Source organism: Pholcus phalangioides, unplaced genomic scaffold (genome assembly GCF_987345545.1).
Source record: "Pholcus phalangioides strain wild (caught in Gottingen) unplaced genomic scaffold, Ppha-v1.0 ptg000010l_1, whole genome shotgun sequence".
NCBI lineage: Eukaryota > Metazoa > Arthropoda > Arachnida > Araneae > Pholcidae > Pholcus > Pholcus phalangioides.
The window spans coordinates 33420995-33437169 of NW_028301603.1; the positions used below are offsets into that span (position 1 = coordinate 33420995).

Genomic DNA, 16175 nt, shown 5'->3' on the forward strand with positions numbered 1-16175 from the left:
GAGGAATATACAAACACTTTCTCCCTTCGAAATACGTAGTTAGTCTCGGAAATGCGTAGAAAATGTCCGTACTCCATTTTTGGTCATTTGATCATTTTTGTCGCACCACGGTCATTTTCTGCACACGAGGGCTAATTAGACCGGGACCTACAATTTATTGCCGATTCCGAACGGCAGGCTTGTTTTTCATACTCATCGAGAGGTTGGTTCGCTAACCCCTCGATGGGGGACTCCCTGCGGTAGCAATTTTTGCTGCGGTCAAATCGCCGTTTTTTGTTGTACCCCTGTGTCCATTTTTGGAATTCACTGGAAGCGGTTGTGTATCCCTTCCAGATATGCGAAGGAGGCACGCGTACTCTCTTGAGAATGCGAACGAAGCTTGAGTAACGCCCTCTTTTTCATTTGCATCATAACTAGAGCCCGGAAGTTGAACTGAATTTTGAATTTTTCCTGCCGTAAAAATGTCTATTTGATAATTGTTTTTATGTTTAATCGTGACAACACTTGGTTCGAATTAAGAGGCTGTCGATTGCCATCAATACGAAAAAGGTTTGAATTTTGTGTTTCCCCCAACAGGTCGATTGCCCTCATGGAGGTATATTATGGGGATAGATAATACCTCCATGATTGCCCTCAGTCTGATTTTTGTCATTGTAGGTGATGGGGAGGGGGGGGGGTGTGAATTTCGAAACTTCTCAAATGCGGAGGCGTGTTTATGGTTTTTCCGCCTGCTGGCTATGTAACATTTTGCTGCCCTTTACCCATTCTAGTCTAAATGCTTCCGACCACTCATTCCTCAAAATTTGCTCAGCCCTCCCCAATATCCTTTTGTTTCTAAGTTATTCTTTTTAGTTGCTCTCATGCTTTTTCACTCTGTCTAGTTCACTATTTCAGTCACTCTCTTGGTCACGATTTTCTTCGCTTACTGACATTTTTCCCGTTTCATGAAACTCACAGCTATGCTTGCGGGTTGCTCTTTTTTGGTTCCTCATTGACCTGGTTCTTTGCTGTCTAAGTCACTCTTTCGGTCACTCCCATTTCTTGCACATTCGTTTGATTGCTCACTGACCTGATCCATCTCTATATGCCGCTCTTTTCGTCATTCACATGCATGCTCTCTCTCCAGATCACTCTTTTCGTCATTCACATGCATGCTCTCTCTCCAGATCACTCTTTTTGTAGTTCACTGACATGTTTCCCCCATTTTATGTCACTCCCAAGCTTGTACTATCTTTAATGTAACTCTTTTTGTCTCTCACTTATCTGATTCCTTTGCCAGGGCCGTCTTGTGAGCAGTATGGGCCAAGTGATTCTTCTGAGTCCCTACCTGGCAACTTCTCTAAAAATTTAACTACTCATTTTTCTGAGGCCTCTCTACTTCTGAGGACCCCGGGCCGGGGCCCATTCGTTAAGACTGCACTGTTCTTTGCTCTCTAGGTCACTCTTTCGGTCACTTCCACACTCACCCTCTTGATCACGCTTTTGATTGCTCACTGACCTGATTCCTGTCCTTATGTTACTCTTTCTGTTCATTCCCCTCTTGCGCACACTCTCTCTAGATCAATATTTTGGACCTTATATTGAAATTAATATTGATCTGTGTTTGTGTGAGAGTGAAAAATTAAATACAATCTGTATGTATAATTCACTTTTAAAGGATTTAATTTTCGTTTTCGTCCCAAGCCCACATTGAAATCACGTTACTGTACATATGTATTAAGAGATTTCTGTTATCCGTCTATTCGGCTATCCGTCACAGCCCTGCTGGTCCGGACGGTGACGGTTAATCCAAGTTGTACTGTACTTTGATTGTGACCCACGCTCCCGCCATCGTTGATTATTTTTCACCTATCCCCGGGGGCACCCCACAGGTTGGGGAACTGCCGACACCAATGAGCAGGAATTGGACTTTAACCGGACTTTGCCTCTACGGGAAGGGTCGCGGAATGTTTCATGCATCACCCGATGATTGTATATACAGTCGAATCCCGTTATAACGAACTCCAAGAGACCAGAGAAATCACTTCGTTAAAACGAAATTTTGTTATAAAAGAATTCCAGGTTTTTGCATTGTTGCTATGTAAACTTATCTGGTGGATTAGAAAATTATTCGTTATAAAACGAGATTTTCGCTATATCGGTATTCGTTAAAACGGGATTCGACTGTACAATGTATATGCAGTCACGGGTATATGGCCGTTATATATATATATATATATATATAGGAGATAAAGAAGCCAAGGATAGATTATCACTAGAAAAATGGATATGATTCATACCATTGGCGTACGCAAAGGGGGTTTTGGGGGTTCTAGCCCCCTCCCCCCAAGCCGAGATTATAGTGTTATTTTGCAGGAAAAAACGTAACCCCCCCCCCCTCTTCCGAGAAAACTTTGCGTACGCCTATGATTCATACATGTTCAAACCCCATGCTCCAGGTCCAAATGAAAGCACCGGAGTCATGATATTAATTTGTGACTACCACCATTTTGACCAGAGCTGTCTTAAGGCATTGGCCTACATGAGCATGGCCTGGCAGCTTCGCGTCCAATAGGCCCCCCCCATGCTAATGATATCAAGTAAGCCCACTATGATTCTTTAGGAGTAAGTAGGCTACGTAAATTGGTAGGTTGTTACAAGTAGGAGGCTTTCAGAACATGAATTAACCCGGGTTGTTCTTGAGACCCCCATAAATAGATTGACGGAAATTTGGATATCGGAAGAGAAGGGCGAAGCACGGATTAACCATTTCTGTATTATTTACGAGAACATCAATGAAAAAAAGGAGCCCAATAAAAGGTTTTGACCTCAAAGTTCCCCGTTAAAGTAGGGTCCTTAAAAACAGCTTCGTTCGGGAGGTCCATGATGTTAAGGAAGCCCTAAATACGACACGCTGTCCCCACAGAGTATCAATCAAGTTCTTCCCATAATTTATGATATCCTGGATTTAAATCCACATTTCGAGGTAAATTGTTGACCAGACGTCCCGATTTGAAGGATCTGTCCACGATTTCCTAGATAGCTAGGTGTAGTGTAGGAGGTCGCGATCAGTTGCGGTTTCCCGGGTGAAGGTAATTTGTTGTAATTTCAAGTACATAAAGGTCTTGACCACAACATTCAAATTCACCAACGAGGCTGTAGATTCAAACGCAAAAAACGAACTACGTCATACGAACGGGCATTTTAATATGGGCGTCTTTTTTTTCAGCCACTTCGTTGGGTATTTTGCTTGTTGTGGCCTTGTATTCATAAGGGCCCATTCAAGTATTACGTAAGCAGATTTTCAGCCATTTTTGACCCCCCCCCCTCCTCCTTGTCAGCAAAACACTGACCCCCCCCCCCCCCCCGTCAGCAAAATTTCGTCAACAGCTTAAAATATTTCATATCTTCAAAAAGGGGTGGTTGATGACATAAGCAACCTTCAAACCCCCCTCCCTCCCCCCCTTGTCAGCAAATCCGAAACCCCTCGATGCTGACGTAATTCTTGAATGACCCCTAATAGCGAGAACTGGCTGGATGTCCCGGTTTAGTTTATTAAACTTTGGTCAAGGGACAACCTAAAGATAAACAGATTTTCATATTGGTTTTTGATCGAAGAGACGCGCACAAAACGATCGAACTCCTGAGAGTAATTCAGAAAACAAAATTCGGGTCACACACAATCAAGACATTCCGGCAGCCTTTTTAACGACCCTTTTCAACAAGACTTTGGGGCGCGGCCGCACGGGATAATAAAGACTTCCTGTCCCGTATAATTTTACCCTCGCCCATCAAACCCTATAATTTCATTTTACGAGAATTTATTGCTCAATACATAGGGGAAAGTCTTCATGATATAATAACGGAAGGGGTGCGGGGGGGGGGGGGGTTGTGTCTCCCATATTCCACAAGATGATGCCTTATTCAGCCACCGTGAGGCGCATTTATGGCTTTGCCGCACTTTTTCCCATTCTAGTCAGTAGCGTCAGAGCCAGAAGTGCTGTGGGAGCTCGAGCGACTGCCGCGGAAATTTGTAGAATGAGTCTGAGCACCCCCAGAATTGCTTCAGAAATCAAATTTCTTACATGAAGCTCAAGACGAGCAACCACAGGTCCGAAACATTTCCGACGCCTGTGATTCTAGAATAATTATTTTGACCGTTCATTTCTCGAATTTACCGCCCTGGGCTTATAGCCCGCTCACCACCCCCCTCCCCCCTTATCTCTAAGTCACTATTTTCGTCGCTCACGTGGTTGCGCACTTTCTTGGTCAACTGTTCCTCGCGCTCACTCACTAGGTCACTCCCATATTCACACTCTCCAGGTTATTCGCTGACTAGATCCATTGCTTTCTAGGTCACTCTCAATTTGTCGCTCAATGACCTAGGCGCTCGCTCTCTGCATCACTTTTTTGGTAGATTATTTGCACATAGATTGCCCATTATTTTGGGTCGTTCGCATACTAGGTCACTGTTGCGCTCACTCACCTCCCTGATCCCGCGTTCTTTTGGTCGCTTACAAACTCTTTGGGTAACTCTTTTAGTTAACTAGCACTAGCTCACTCCAGGGCCGTCTTAACAGCATCATGGGCCCTCAGGCTGTGATTTTTCTGAGGTCCTACTAATCTCAAAATTAGATTACTTCGCATTTTTCTGAGGCCCCTCTTAAGGCCTCCTGGTCGTGCCCGACGCTGGCTCACTCTTTTGGCTGCTTACTGACCGGTTTCATCTCTTGGTCACTCTTTTGGTCTCACATGCTTGCAAATTCACTAGGTAGTTCGTTTGGTCACTCCCTGACCTGGTCCCACGCTCTCTTGGTCATTCTTTTGGTCACTAACACGCTTGCAAACTGTTTTGGTCACTAACAAGCTTGCACGCTATTTTGGGCACAATTCTCTAGGTCACTCTTTGGGTTGCTCACTGACCTAGTGCCTTGCTCACTAGGTCACTACTTTGGTCTTTTACATGCTTGCAAATTTTCTAGGTACCCATTTGGTCGCTCTCTGGCAAAAACGGTATATGGTTTCCCTGCCGTGAGGGAAAATGTTTCTACTAGTTTTCTCTCTTGGCCACTCATCATTCAAAATTTGACATGCTCTCCGGGCTGGCCGCTCTAAGCCCCCCCCCCCCTCCGTGAGTATGCCACCGCTTCTGGAAAATTCACTGATACTTAACTCTATCTCTAGGTCGCTCACTCACCAACACTAGCCACTCTGTCACTCACTACTGTATCATTTAGACTCACTCAATCATTCCTTGCTCACTTTTTGGCTCACTAACTCGTGTCGAACTGTTATTGGTGAATTGTTAGTCGATGAATTTTCCTAGCAGTGAATTTGCCGTCGATGAATTGTAGGTCTGCGGATTTTCCGTCGCTGAATTTTCCTAGCAGTGAATTTGCCGTTGATGAATTGTAGGTCAGCGGATTTTCCGTCGCCGAATTTCGCTAGCAGTGAATTTGCCGTCGATGAATTGTAGGTCTGCGGATTTCCCGTCGCTGAATTTTCCTAGCAGTGAATTTGCCGTCGATGAATTGTAGGTCTGCGGATTTTCCGTTGATGAATTGTTAGTCGGTGAATTTTCCTAGCAGTGAATTTGCCGTCAATGAATTTCTGGTCGGTGAATTTTCCAAGTGCTGAATTGTTGTAGGTGAATTTCCCGTAAACCCCATACGCCACCGAGAGCACCCCCAATAGCCAAATTGTTGGCTGCATATGAGAGATTTCTTACAAATTGGGAAAACTGGTTTTGGATGAGAGAGAAAACAAACGGTTCAATGTTCGAAAATCAATTATCTTTGGTGAGTGTCTCCGACTGCGAACGACAAGAACTGGTTCGAAGCCAAGAAAAAAACCATATTTTCTTCTTTATTTCGCACTTTATTTCGTTTTCTTCGTACCTATTAAACGATGTAGTAGACAACAATCGGTTTTTTCCCCATAAAAAAAGGGAATCGGGTCAAAGTATGGGAAAGTCTGGCCTCGTTCCGTGAAGATTCTTGAACTGTTTGTTTCAAACACGAGGTCGGACCCGAAACACTATTGGGATCGATCGGGTTCGTGTCTTCTTGATGGACGTGGTTTTTCCCCAATTTCTTCTAGAGAATGTCTTGAATATACGATATCTGGCCTACTTTAAACAGTTACTTAGACTAGAGGCGCATTTATGGAATTGCCGCCAGTGGGCTACGTAAATTTTGCCGCCTTTATGCCATTCTTGCCCACTCATTCTTCAAATTTGCCGCCCTGGGTTGCAGCCCGATAAGCGCCCCCGCACCCAATAAATCACTTTTATGCTCACTCCATGCTTGCGCACTTTCTTGGTCGCTCACCGACTTAATGCTTTGCTCTCTACATCACTCATTTGATCACTCACTGACGTGGTCCTTTGCTGTTTAGGTCACTTATGATCATTTACGTGCTTGTACACTGTTTTTTCGTACACTTCAAATACGTGTTTCTCAACCACCGGACCGCGTCCCAGTATCGAGTCTTGGGTGGAATCAGTGAGACCGGGCCTTGAGTATTTCATTTTTCCTCATTAATTTCCCATTAGTTGCATTTATGTCGGAAGTAAAATCATTCGGGCCGCGGAATTCTAAAGGTTGAAAACCACTGCTCTAAATAGCTTTTCTTTTTTGGTCACTCACCGACATAGTATCTCAGTCTATATGTCACCTCTTGCGCTCACTGACTGACTTGCTTTCTAGATCACTCCCATGTCCAAGCACTCTAGATTTTTCTATTGATTACTCACATGCCTGTCCACTTCATTGGTCGATTTTTCGGCTGCTCACAACCTGTTCCTTCGCACTCTAGGCCACTCTTTCGGTCACTAATATGCTCGCAAACTCTCTAGTTCTTTCTTTTTGGTCGCTCACTCACCTCGTCTCTAGCTAAGGCCACTCTTTTGGTCACTCACATGCTCGCCAACTCTGTAGGCCACTCGTTTTGTCACTCATCGACAAAGTCCCTCAGCAGAGCGTAATTAATTTAATACGGTTTCAACGACTTGTAGGATATTGTAGAAATTTTGCCACCATTTCTCCCATTCTACTTTAATTTTCTTGACCACTCCTTCCTCAAATTTCCCGCCCTCTGAACTTGCCACCCTGGGGCCCGCTAAGCCCCCCCCCCGTAAATGCACCTTTTACCGGGGCCCTAGGCTGGGATCTTTGACGCCCCTTAAAGTTAACTTATAGTGGTAAAAAACAAAAAATAAGAATCGTTCCAGCCCCCGGGCTAGAACCTTATGAGCCCTGCCCTTGTGGGTGGGGGCTTGCATTCAATAATTTAGGTTCCACTGAATCAACAGTTTTGTAAAAATGAACTAAGCGGCACATTTTTACAGATCGCTTAGGTGACCCATGGCACAATTCCAGAGCATTTAGGCGACCCGTGGCACATTTTCCGATCATTCAAGTAGGCTTGTGGCACATTCGTAGATCATTTGAGTGACCCGCAACACAGCTCCAGAACACTTAAGCGATCCGTGGCACATTTAGAAATCCCTTGAATGACGGTTGGCACAGTTTTAGAGCACTTAAGCGACCCCCCCCCCCCCAGTGCGTCTCTACATCACTCATTCCCAGATTACGTAAGTGTGATCCGCGGCATAATTACGGATCACTTGAATGATGCGTGGCACAGTTCGAGAGCACTTAAAGAGGCTCCCAAACACATTTCTAGATCACTTGAAGGATCCACGAAACATTTGCCGCTCCGTATACACTTCACCGACCGTCACAAAGTGAAATTTAACAGTCAAATATCGGTTAAAACGATTTTTATATATTTTATTCTCGTGGACCTGAATCATTGAAATCACTGTATTATCGTTCGTTTTAAGTTTCGGTTTCGATACTGACGCGCTCCTATCGAAATTAGTTTTGCGGTTTAATCCCGTTACAACGAACTCCTAGAGAGTGGAGAAATCGCTTCGTTATAACGAAATTTTGTTACGAAGAAATTCCAGGTAGACTTATCTGGGGGAATTAGATAAGTGTTCGTTAAAACGAGATTTTTTTCGCTATAACGGTATTCGTTTAAACGGGATTCGACTGTATTTTCTCTTCCAACTTCGTCAACCTCATGCCGTGAAACGTGCCATGGCTTGAGGTTTTAACATTATTGATGGTTTTCTGTACCAATAACCCCGCCCCGACCCCACTTCCGACACTTAAGCCCCGTTCACATGTGCAAGATTGAGGGTCGCTTTGGCGATAATTACCGGCATGACAACTTTTTTCCCCTCGTAGGGAAGAAAAAGGTGGGAGAGAACGTAATTACAGGGGAGGGGCTTAGTGGGCTATAGCCCAGGGGAACAAGTTTAGGGGGGTGGCATATTTGAGGAATGAGCCGCCAAGAAAACTATTGGAATGGGAGAAGTGCGGCGAAATTTGCATAACCCTTAGTAAATCCACTTGTTCCCAGACAGCAAGGGACTAGGCCAGCGAGTTAGAGGCCATTCAAGTATTACATAAGCAGATTTTCAGCCATTTTTGACCCCCCATCAGCAGCTTAGAATATTTCATATCTTCAAAAAGGGGTGTTGGTTGATGACGTAAGCAACCTTCAAACCCCCTCGTCATCAAATCCGAAACCCCCTCGATGCTGATGTAATACTTGAATGACCCCTTACCAAAAGAGTGACTTGGACACCAGGGAAGGGGGTGCTCAACCTTTTATAGAGTGCGGGTCACTTAAGCGGGCACTGTTACAGTGCCCCAGGTCACTGAAGTGATGTGTAAATGTGCCGCGGGCTGCTCAAGAGATCTTTGAATATGCGGCGGGTCACTTGAGTGACCTGTAAATGTGTCGTGACGGATCACTTAAGCATTTCAGATCACTTAATTGAAGTGAGTGAGCCACGAGCCACTTTGGTAATCACTTGCAATGCCCCTGGTCACCTAATAATGTGTAAATATGCCGTGCATCACTTAAGTGATCTGTAATTGTTTCGCGTGCTGCTTAAGTCTGGAACTGTGCCGGGGTCCATTCAAATGACCTGGTATAGCACACACCCCAGGTCAAGTAAGTGATTTGTAAATGTACCACAGGCCATTTAAGTGATCTGGTAATGTGCTGCTTAGTTCATTTTTACAAAATTAGGTTTGAGGTCACAAGCCACATCAGATGGCTCCGAGGGCCACGGATTGAGCAAACTTTTTCTAGTTGCGAGAACCCCCTGTATCCATCATCAAAAGAAGAGCACCCTTTTCAGCAAATTTGACATACGAATGCGTGAAATCAAAATTCCAATCCTTGAACACAATTTGAGCAAGAAATTTAATTGGAACGTTGATCAAGTGCTCGCGAGCACGAAATCGGACACTGGCATCGAGCACTCTGCTCTGGGTGCTTCGGGGAGCACCGTGGTGCTCGCGAGTAACTAGGTTGAAGATGCCTGAACTAGAGTTTGCAAGCACGTGAGTGAGCAAAAGAGTAACTTAGAGCGTGAGCAAGCATGTGAATAACCAAAAGAGTGACCTACAGTGCAAGGGTCAGTGAGTGAACTAGAGTGTGAAAGTATGTGAGTAACCAAAATAGTGTGTGCAAGTACGTGATTGAGAAAAAAAAAAAAGTGAGAGCGTGAGCAAGCATGCGAATGACCAAACAAGTGGCCTACAGTGTGAGGAACCATGTCAGTGAGTGGCCTGGAACGTGTGCAAGCATGTGAGTGGCCAAAGCAGTGTGTAATCATGCGAGTAGCCAAAGCAGTGTGTAAGCATGCGAGTGACCAAAGCAGTGAGCGAGCATGTGAATGACTAGAATAGTGATTTTAACGCAGGTGTACTTGCAAGATTGGGGCTGGGGTGCGGCTAAGCAGGTTATAACGCAGGGTGGTGAATTCGGAAAAGAGTAGTCAAGAAAATAAGATTAAAATGGAAGAAGGGCGGCCAAATATTTGTGGAGCCCATGGGTGGCAAAGCCATAAATGCGCTTCTGGTCCCAATATGTGCCAAAAAAGACATGAGGCACATTATACATACGAACTATGCATAGATCGATAGAATTTCACGCTATTGAGAAACTCATGTAAAATTCATTCATTTGAAATGTAATTTGAAATTTGTGTAGGTGCTTAATTCTGCAGGTGCTCGAGCCCACTGACAAGTGCTCTAGCAACCCTGGATCCTACGCCACCCTCTTTTTAACCATAAAAATTATAATAATTATTCAAAAGTGTTTAATTTACTTGCAGATGGTTAGCTACAACACAGTTCCAGCCAACCGACGCAAGAAGAGCTTTTCCCTGTTTCGACGAGCCAGCCCTCAAAGCAACATTCAACATCACCATCGTCCATTGGAGCAACATGACCAGTCTGTCCAACATGCCCATTTACAAGACGGAAGAAAGGTAACCAAATTCTTAAAGTAATCCTGCGCCCGATTCAAAGATTTCTATTACTTCACTATTGTAATTATCATTGATGTACTTTTGGCTTGAAAAGGGGCCAAGGATGGATCGCCGCCTACTTCGAAGCGACAGTGCGAATGTCTACTTATCTACTGGCTTTCATCGTGAGTGACTTTAAAGGCAACGGAACACCAAAGGTCAGTTCAGTTGGCTTACAAACTTGCAAACGTAATGTTTTTCAAGACTGCAGTCGAATCCCGTTATAACGAACTCCAAGGGACCGGAGAAATCAGAAATTTCGGTATAACGAAATTTCGTTATAAAGAAATTTCAGGTTGTTTGCATTGTTCCTATATAAACTTATTTGAGGGATTAGAAAAGTGTTCGTTGAAACGAGATTTTCGCTATAACGGTATTCGTTAAAACGGGATTCGACTGTAATTTGGAAAAGATGGATTAATTTGACATTTTGTAACAATATTGTTTATCTATTTATTATTTACTCATGGTAATTATGATCGGATATTAATACAGTAGAATCCGGCCTAATGTGGCTAAAGGGCGGACCGGATAATAGAAAAGCCGAATAGGCCAGAGTTCTATAACTGCTCACTTCCTACCCTCACCATACCATCAAAATTATGATTTTAATACCAAAAACCACTTCTATTCATATTTTGTGACATTTTTGACACGAGGTAGGGGTCAGTACTTTATACATAATGTAAAATTTATTACGGAAAAGGAAGTTCAAAAATATAAATATATTGTTATGAAAATTATGCAAATAGTTATTTATCATTTATTATGCCATTTTTAACCTATATTAACCTATTATCTTACGTAAAAAGATAACATACGTAACATAAGAGTAACATGCAATAGAACCTCGACTATCCGACCTAGTCTCTTGGCATCACGACGTCGCCAAATCATTGGAGCTGTCACCAAACTTCGTTAAGTTTGTTGCCAGTTGGGTAATATTTACCGAGAAATGCAAATTAATACATTTCTCTGTAAATATTACCCAACTGGCGACAAACTTAACGAAGTTTGGTGACAGCTCCAATGATTTGGCGACGTCATGATGCCAAGAGACTAGGTCGGATAGTCGAGGTTCTACTGTATGTTACTCTTTATGCGGAATGATGGATTTCGTTGTTGTATATAGAGTTTTTGTTTTCTCTTGATCTAGTTTTCTGTATGGAGCAGAGAGGATGCTCTCAACACCACGAATTATGCTCTGGAAATAGGCCCGAAGATATTGAAGTTCTACGAAGAATTCTTTAGTGTTCCTTACCCTTTGCCGAAAACAGGCGAGTAATTCTCTGAATTCGCATAAATCTAGGTATTACTGTATATCTTTCCTCACCAACTCTCATTTAGTTTCTATTTTGAGCAAAGAGTTTGCTAGAGAATCATTAATGTTTAAATCGCATTTGCTTCATTTCAGACATGGTGGCTATACCTGATTTCAATGCAGGTGCCATGGAAAATTGGGGTCTCATAACTTACAGGGAAACGGCTCTCTTGCATGATCCTCGTTTTGCATCGGCATCAAACAAAGAGAGGATAGCTACCGTTGTTTCGCATGAATTGGCCCATCAGGTAAAACCACTAATTTGCAAACTTAAATACAGTGTACAGGGTGCCTAACATTTTACTGGTAAACCGTTTATCCTAGAGGTATACTTTCAATTTTTAAAAAAAGTCTCCAAATAACATGTTGTACGCAGATAAACGTCATTTATGTTGCAAGGAGTTGTATAGTTGTATAATTTTTTTTTTTTTCATTTTAATGATTCCCTTCAGGGGCGTAGCCAGAAATTTCGTTCGGGGGGGGGGACCACTTTCATTTCGGGGGGAGACCAAAGTGACAGAACAATGGATTTGGCCATCTTTTTCCCTTTTTTCGGTCATTTTCTCACATTTCGGGGGTGGACCAGACCCCCAAGTCCCCCCCCCTGCCTACGCCATTGATTCCCTTGTCCTCTAACTTCCAACTAGAACAGTTATTGCCCTGTCTCTCCTAATGCCAACTAAAACAAAAAAATTCCAAGTTTCTAAGCGCAATACTGACTGAGATATCCGAATTTGAAAAATAGAGGATAGTTGAGGGAAAAACAGCATTAAATACGGGTAAAACGATTTTTCTCTACATTCAGAGCTGTTTTTTCCCAACTTTCCTCCGTTTCTCGAATTCAAATATTTCAGTGAATATTGCACTTAGAAACGTGTTTGTTTGTTTTTTGGTAATAGGAGAAACAGGGCAACGGCTTTCTAATTGGGTTTTGGGGCACACGGGGGCCTGTATAAAATGTTAATTTTTTTTTATTTTCATAACTATGCAACCCCCTCTTGCAACATGAATGACATATCTGAGTACTACACGTTATTTGGAAACTTTTCTAGTTGAAAGTATATAAAATGCTATACCCCATTGTTTGCTGTGCACCCCCCTGTATATATGGTTCTGATGTAGCAAACGTGATAGATGTGCATAAATGATGAGAGAAAAGAATAAAATACCAGGCAAAAGTGCCATTAACGTATTTATTGCATCATACGATGTTGGGGGGGATATCGCAAAAAATTGCAGTTGTAAAAATAAAATTAAGATTTCAAAACACAGTGGTTCTCAACCTTTTTGAGCCAGCGGCCCAGTTTTATTCATTACTAGCTGATACCCGGCGACGTGTTGCCCGCCCCGTAAAAAATGTATAGCTTATTAATTATTATTTCTTAATAAAATATTTCGGCATTAAGTAAGAAAAAATTACTTTAATTTTTAAATATTTTAATTAAAAACTTCAGGCAATTGCTTGTGGATGAACAATATTTTTGTTTGTCCATCTGGTGTGTAGATGAACAAATTTTTAGGATTACCAACACGCGGCGTAAAGCTGTCCGTGTGAAAAACAGGGCTCAAGTAGGTTGATACCTGCCACTGCTAACAACTGGCTTTGCGCTTTGTTGATTGTCATGGCAAAAGTTAAACGAATCGGGAACTGTAATCGCTTGAAAGTGAATGGCATTTCTTCAGTGATAATTGGGATGCGTGGAATGAAGACGTCTTCTCCTTTGGCACATCCAGTTAGAATCGTTGCTTCAATGATGTAAGTGTGGAATTTCTTCACGCAGAGTCTGTTGCCATTGCAGAATATCGGTGTCTCCAAATTTCTTAAAAAGCATTATAAGTGCTTCGACTTTGAGGGTCAAGTTGTGTGGTGGCACACTCGGAATATCCAGAGTTCAGAAATTCTACAGGATACAGAACTATCTGCGCTGTGTCTGTGACAGTGTCAACCGATTTGTAAGATGTGGAGTCTCCCGGAATAATTTTGTAGGATTTTTTCATTGATCTTGTCTTGAACTGCAATTTTTCGGTGCCAGAATCGCTCTCTCACAAAGCCACTCATGGTTTCGGTGATTTTGTTGAATATTTGGGAAGACTTTGTCTGCAAGTTCTTGAACTGAATTCAACAACTGGCAAAATCCATTTGGGAACGTAATCAGTCCAGTGCTTGGTTCTACGGGAATTCTTCCATTGCCAAGTTTGATCAACTGACGTGAAAATGATAGCAGTGCTGAGTCATGTTGCAGTTGAACTCGCATATTGGTGGATAATGATAACTTTTTAACTTCGTACCAGAGTGTTAACTTTGTGCTAGAGTTTTTTAAATTGAAACTATACCTATACGATGGGCGGTTGATAAGATCAAGGCCGCATTATCATATGCTAGCTGAAATACCCGGCGCTTCCCGGGTTTTCTTCAATTACTGGGAGGATTGGAAAAGTGACAAACAGTTATAAAGGAATAAACTGTTATAATAACAGAATTAAAGGTGTGACAAACCATTGTAAAGGCATATATTCCCGTCTGAAACGCATTGTTGGAAACCACGGTAACCAAAGTAAACGTTCCGAAAGTGATTGTTGAGGCCCCAAAACCATTGTTGCCGGACAGTTTTTTGCCCAGCTCTGACGAACTTTTAAAGTAGCCTACGGTTCAATCCCGGACCTGTTTGGTATATATGCAAAATCTGGCGACGATCGGTCTAAAACTGTAGAGTTGTATAAAGTACATACATACTTTCACATTTATATATAAGATTGTGAGTGGAAGGCCCAATCAAATACACGAACAACGGGAAATGAATAAGGACGGGAATCAAACGACAATCAACTCGCGGCCCGGCGATTGAGAAACGCTGGCCTACAATACAATCAAACTGGGTTGTAACGACCCCTCAACTATAACGTCAACATTCTGTGATCCTATGGAGAATGTGATACTATATGATTCCTAGATGGAGAATAATATCAATGAACCTCGCAAAATGGCAAAAGCGTAACAACCTCGCACATAACCAGGCCCGGACTTAAGCAGGTGCGAAAGGTGCGGTCGCAATGGGTCGCAATTTTCCTGAAAGAAAAGAAACTGTTCCTTTTAAAGAAACCCTTTTCTTCTGAAATGGGAAACATTCGTGAAAAATTTAATTTTTTCCTCTGAAACTTGTATTTGGTGGGAAAAGAAGCAGCTTTCAGTTCAACCCCAATAACATCAAAGCGCTGATAGCCATTTCAATTAGTGGAGGAATTCCGATGTGCATATGCCTAAACGTGTATTGGAATCAAACCTCTCCCTCCCAATATTTGCAATATTAATGGAAACATTGGGTTTTATAAAGCCCCCCTTCCTCGCCAATATTTTTTGAGCCCTTCCAATATTTCTAATGAGGGCCGCAACCAGATCTTTGGCCAGCTGTAGGAAAGCGCGCATTTTGGCTATCCTCTCTAATATTGAAGAAGAGGATGAAATTTGTGGTCACCCGGGACATCAGATCCGCCTACTCCCCCCCCCCCTCAGTTGCGGCCCTGTTTCCAGTATACAATAAAAAAAGAATATAATCAGAGGTGGATTATATTCTTTTATCAGCGGGCGCACTGGACACGCGCCCGTTGCCCCGACTTCTAAAGGGCCCCCCCTCCGAAAAACCTAAACTTCACACTTTTTTCTAATTTAAGGGGCCCATTATTTTCTTTTGCTCCCGGGACCTCGACCAACATCCCCATAGATAAGATCTTATCTATAAGGGTGTTGCCTTGACCGACTTTAATTCGCCACTGAATATAATAATAATAAAAAAAAGACTCCTTTGTCAACATTGCTTTCCCTTCAACACACATTCTGATTTTGATCTCCATCACACTGCCTGTAAAATTTTCGTTGCACGCTGTAAAACCAAGACTACCAAAATATTTCGGTTCGCAACTTGGGAAGTTCGTATAAATCGGGGAGTAATTACACACATTTTTTTAGAGGGGGCCGCAATTTTTTTTTTGCACCGGGCCGTAAAATTCCTAAGCCCGGCCCTGCACATAACGACACATTTCCATCATTTTTTCCCCAAGAAATGTCTTCGTTTTCTTTTACGAAGCTTGCTTTAGTTCAAATAGTAAAATCAGGGATGAAGATAACTCACATAATATATAAATTATGTCAAGAATATGATTATAAATACAAAGAAACTTTTTTGGGGGCTTCAAAATTTGCAGTTTATTTCAAGCCAAAGGGTTATTTGTAGGCGATAATTGGCAATATTTTTGCCAAGAATAGGTGATGTCCTCATGTTTTTCTTGAAAACACGTGGTCACCCTAATCGTAGTGAAATAACTTCATTTTTGCATTTGACTATACCTGAATATATTTTTCATGTTATAATGCCTTGGAAAACGTCAACCTTGGTTGTAACGACAATATTAAGCAATCTTCAATGTTGTTATAACTGAGTTCGACTGTACTTGATTCTGAAGATTTCGGGTCGAGTGCAATGA

At 42.5% G+C, this 16175-nt stretch overlaps 1 protein-coding gene across 1 annotated transcript in view; it reads left to right on the top strand.

Moving 5' to 3' along the window:
* The window catches only part of LOC149081318 (aminopeptidase N-like), a 69943-nt gene that overhangs the window by 29806 nt on the left and 23962 nt on the right, over positions 1–16175 (top strand). The window contains 4 exon segments of the mRNA XM_089238152.1: positions 10181–10336; positions 10431–10533; positions 11532–11652; positions 11790–11944. Of these exon segments, the coding sequence (XP_089094278.1) occupies positions 10181–10336; positions 10431–10533; positions 11532–11652; positions 11790–11944 (535 nt within the window).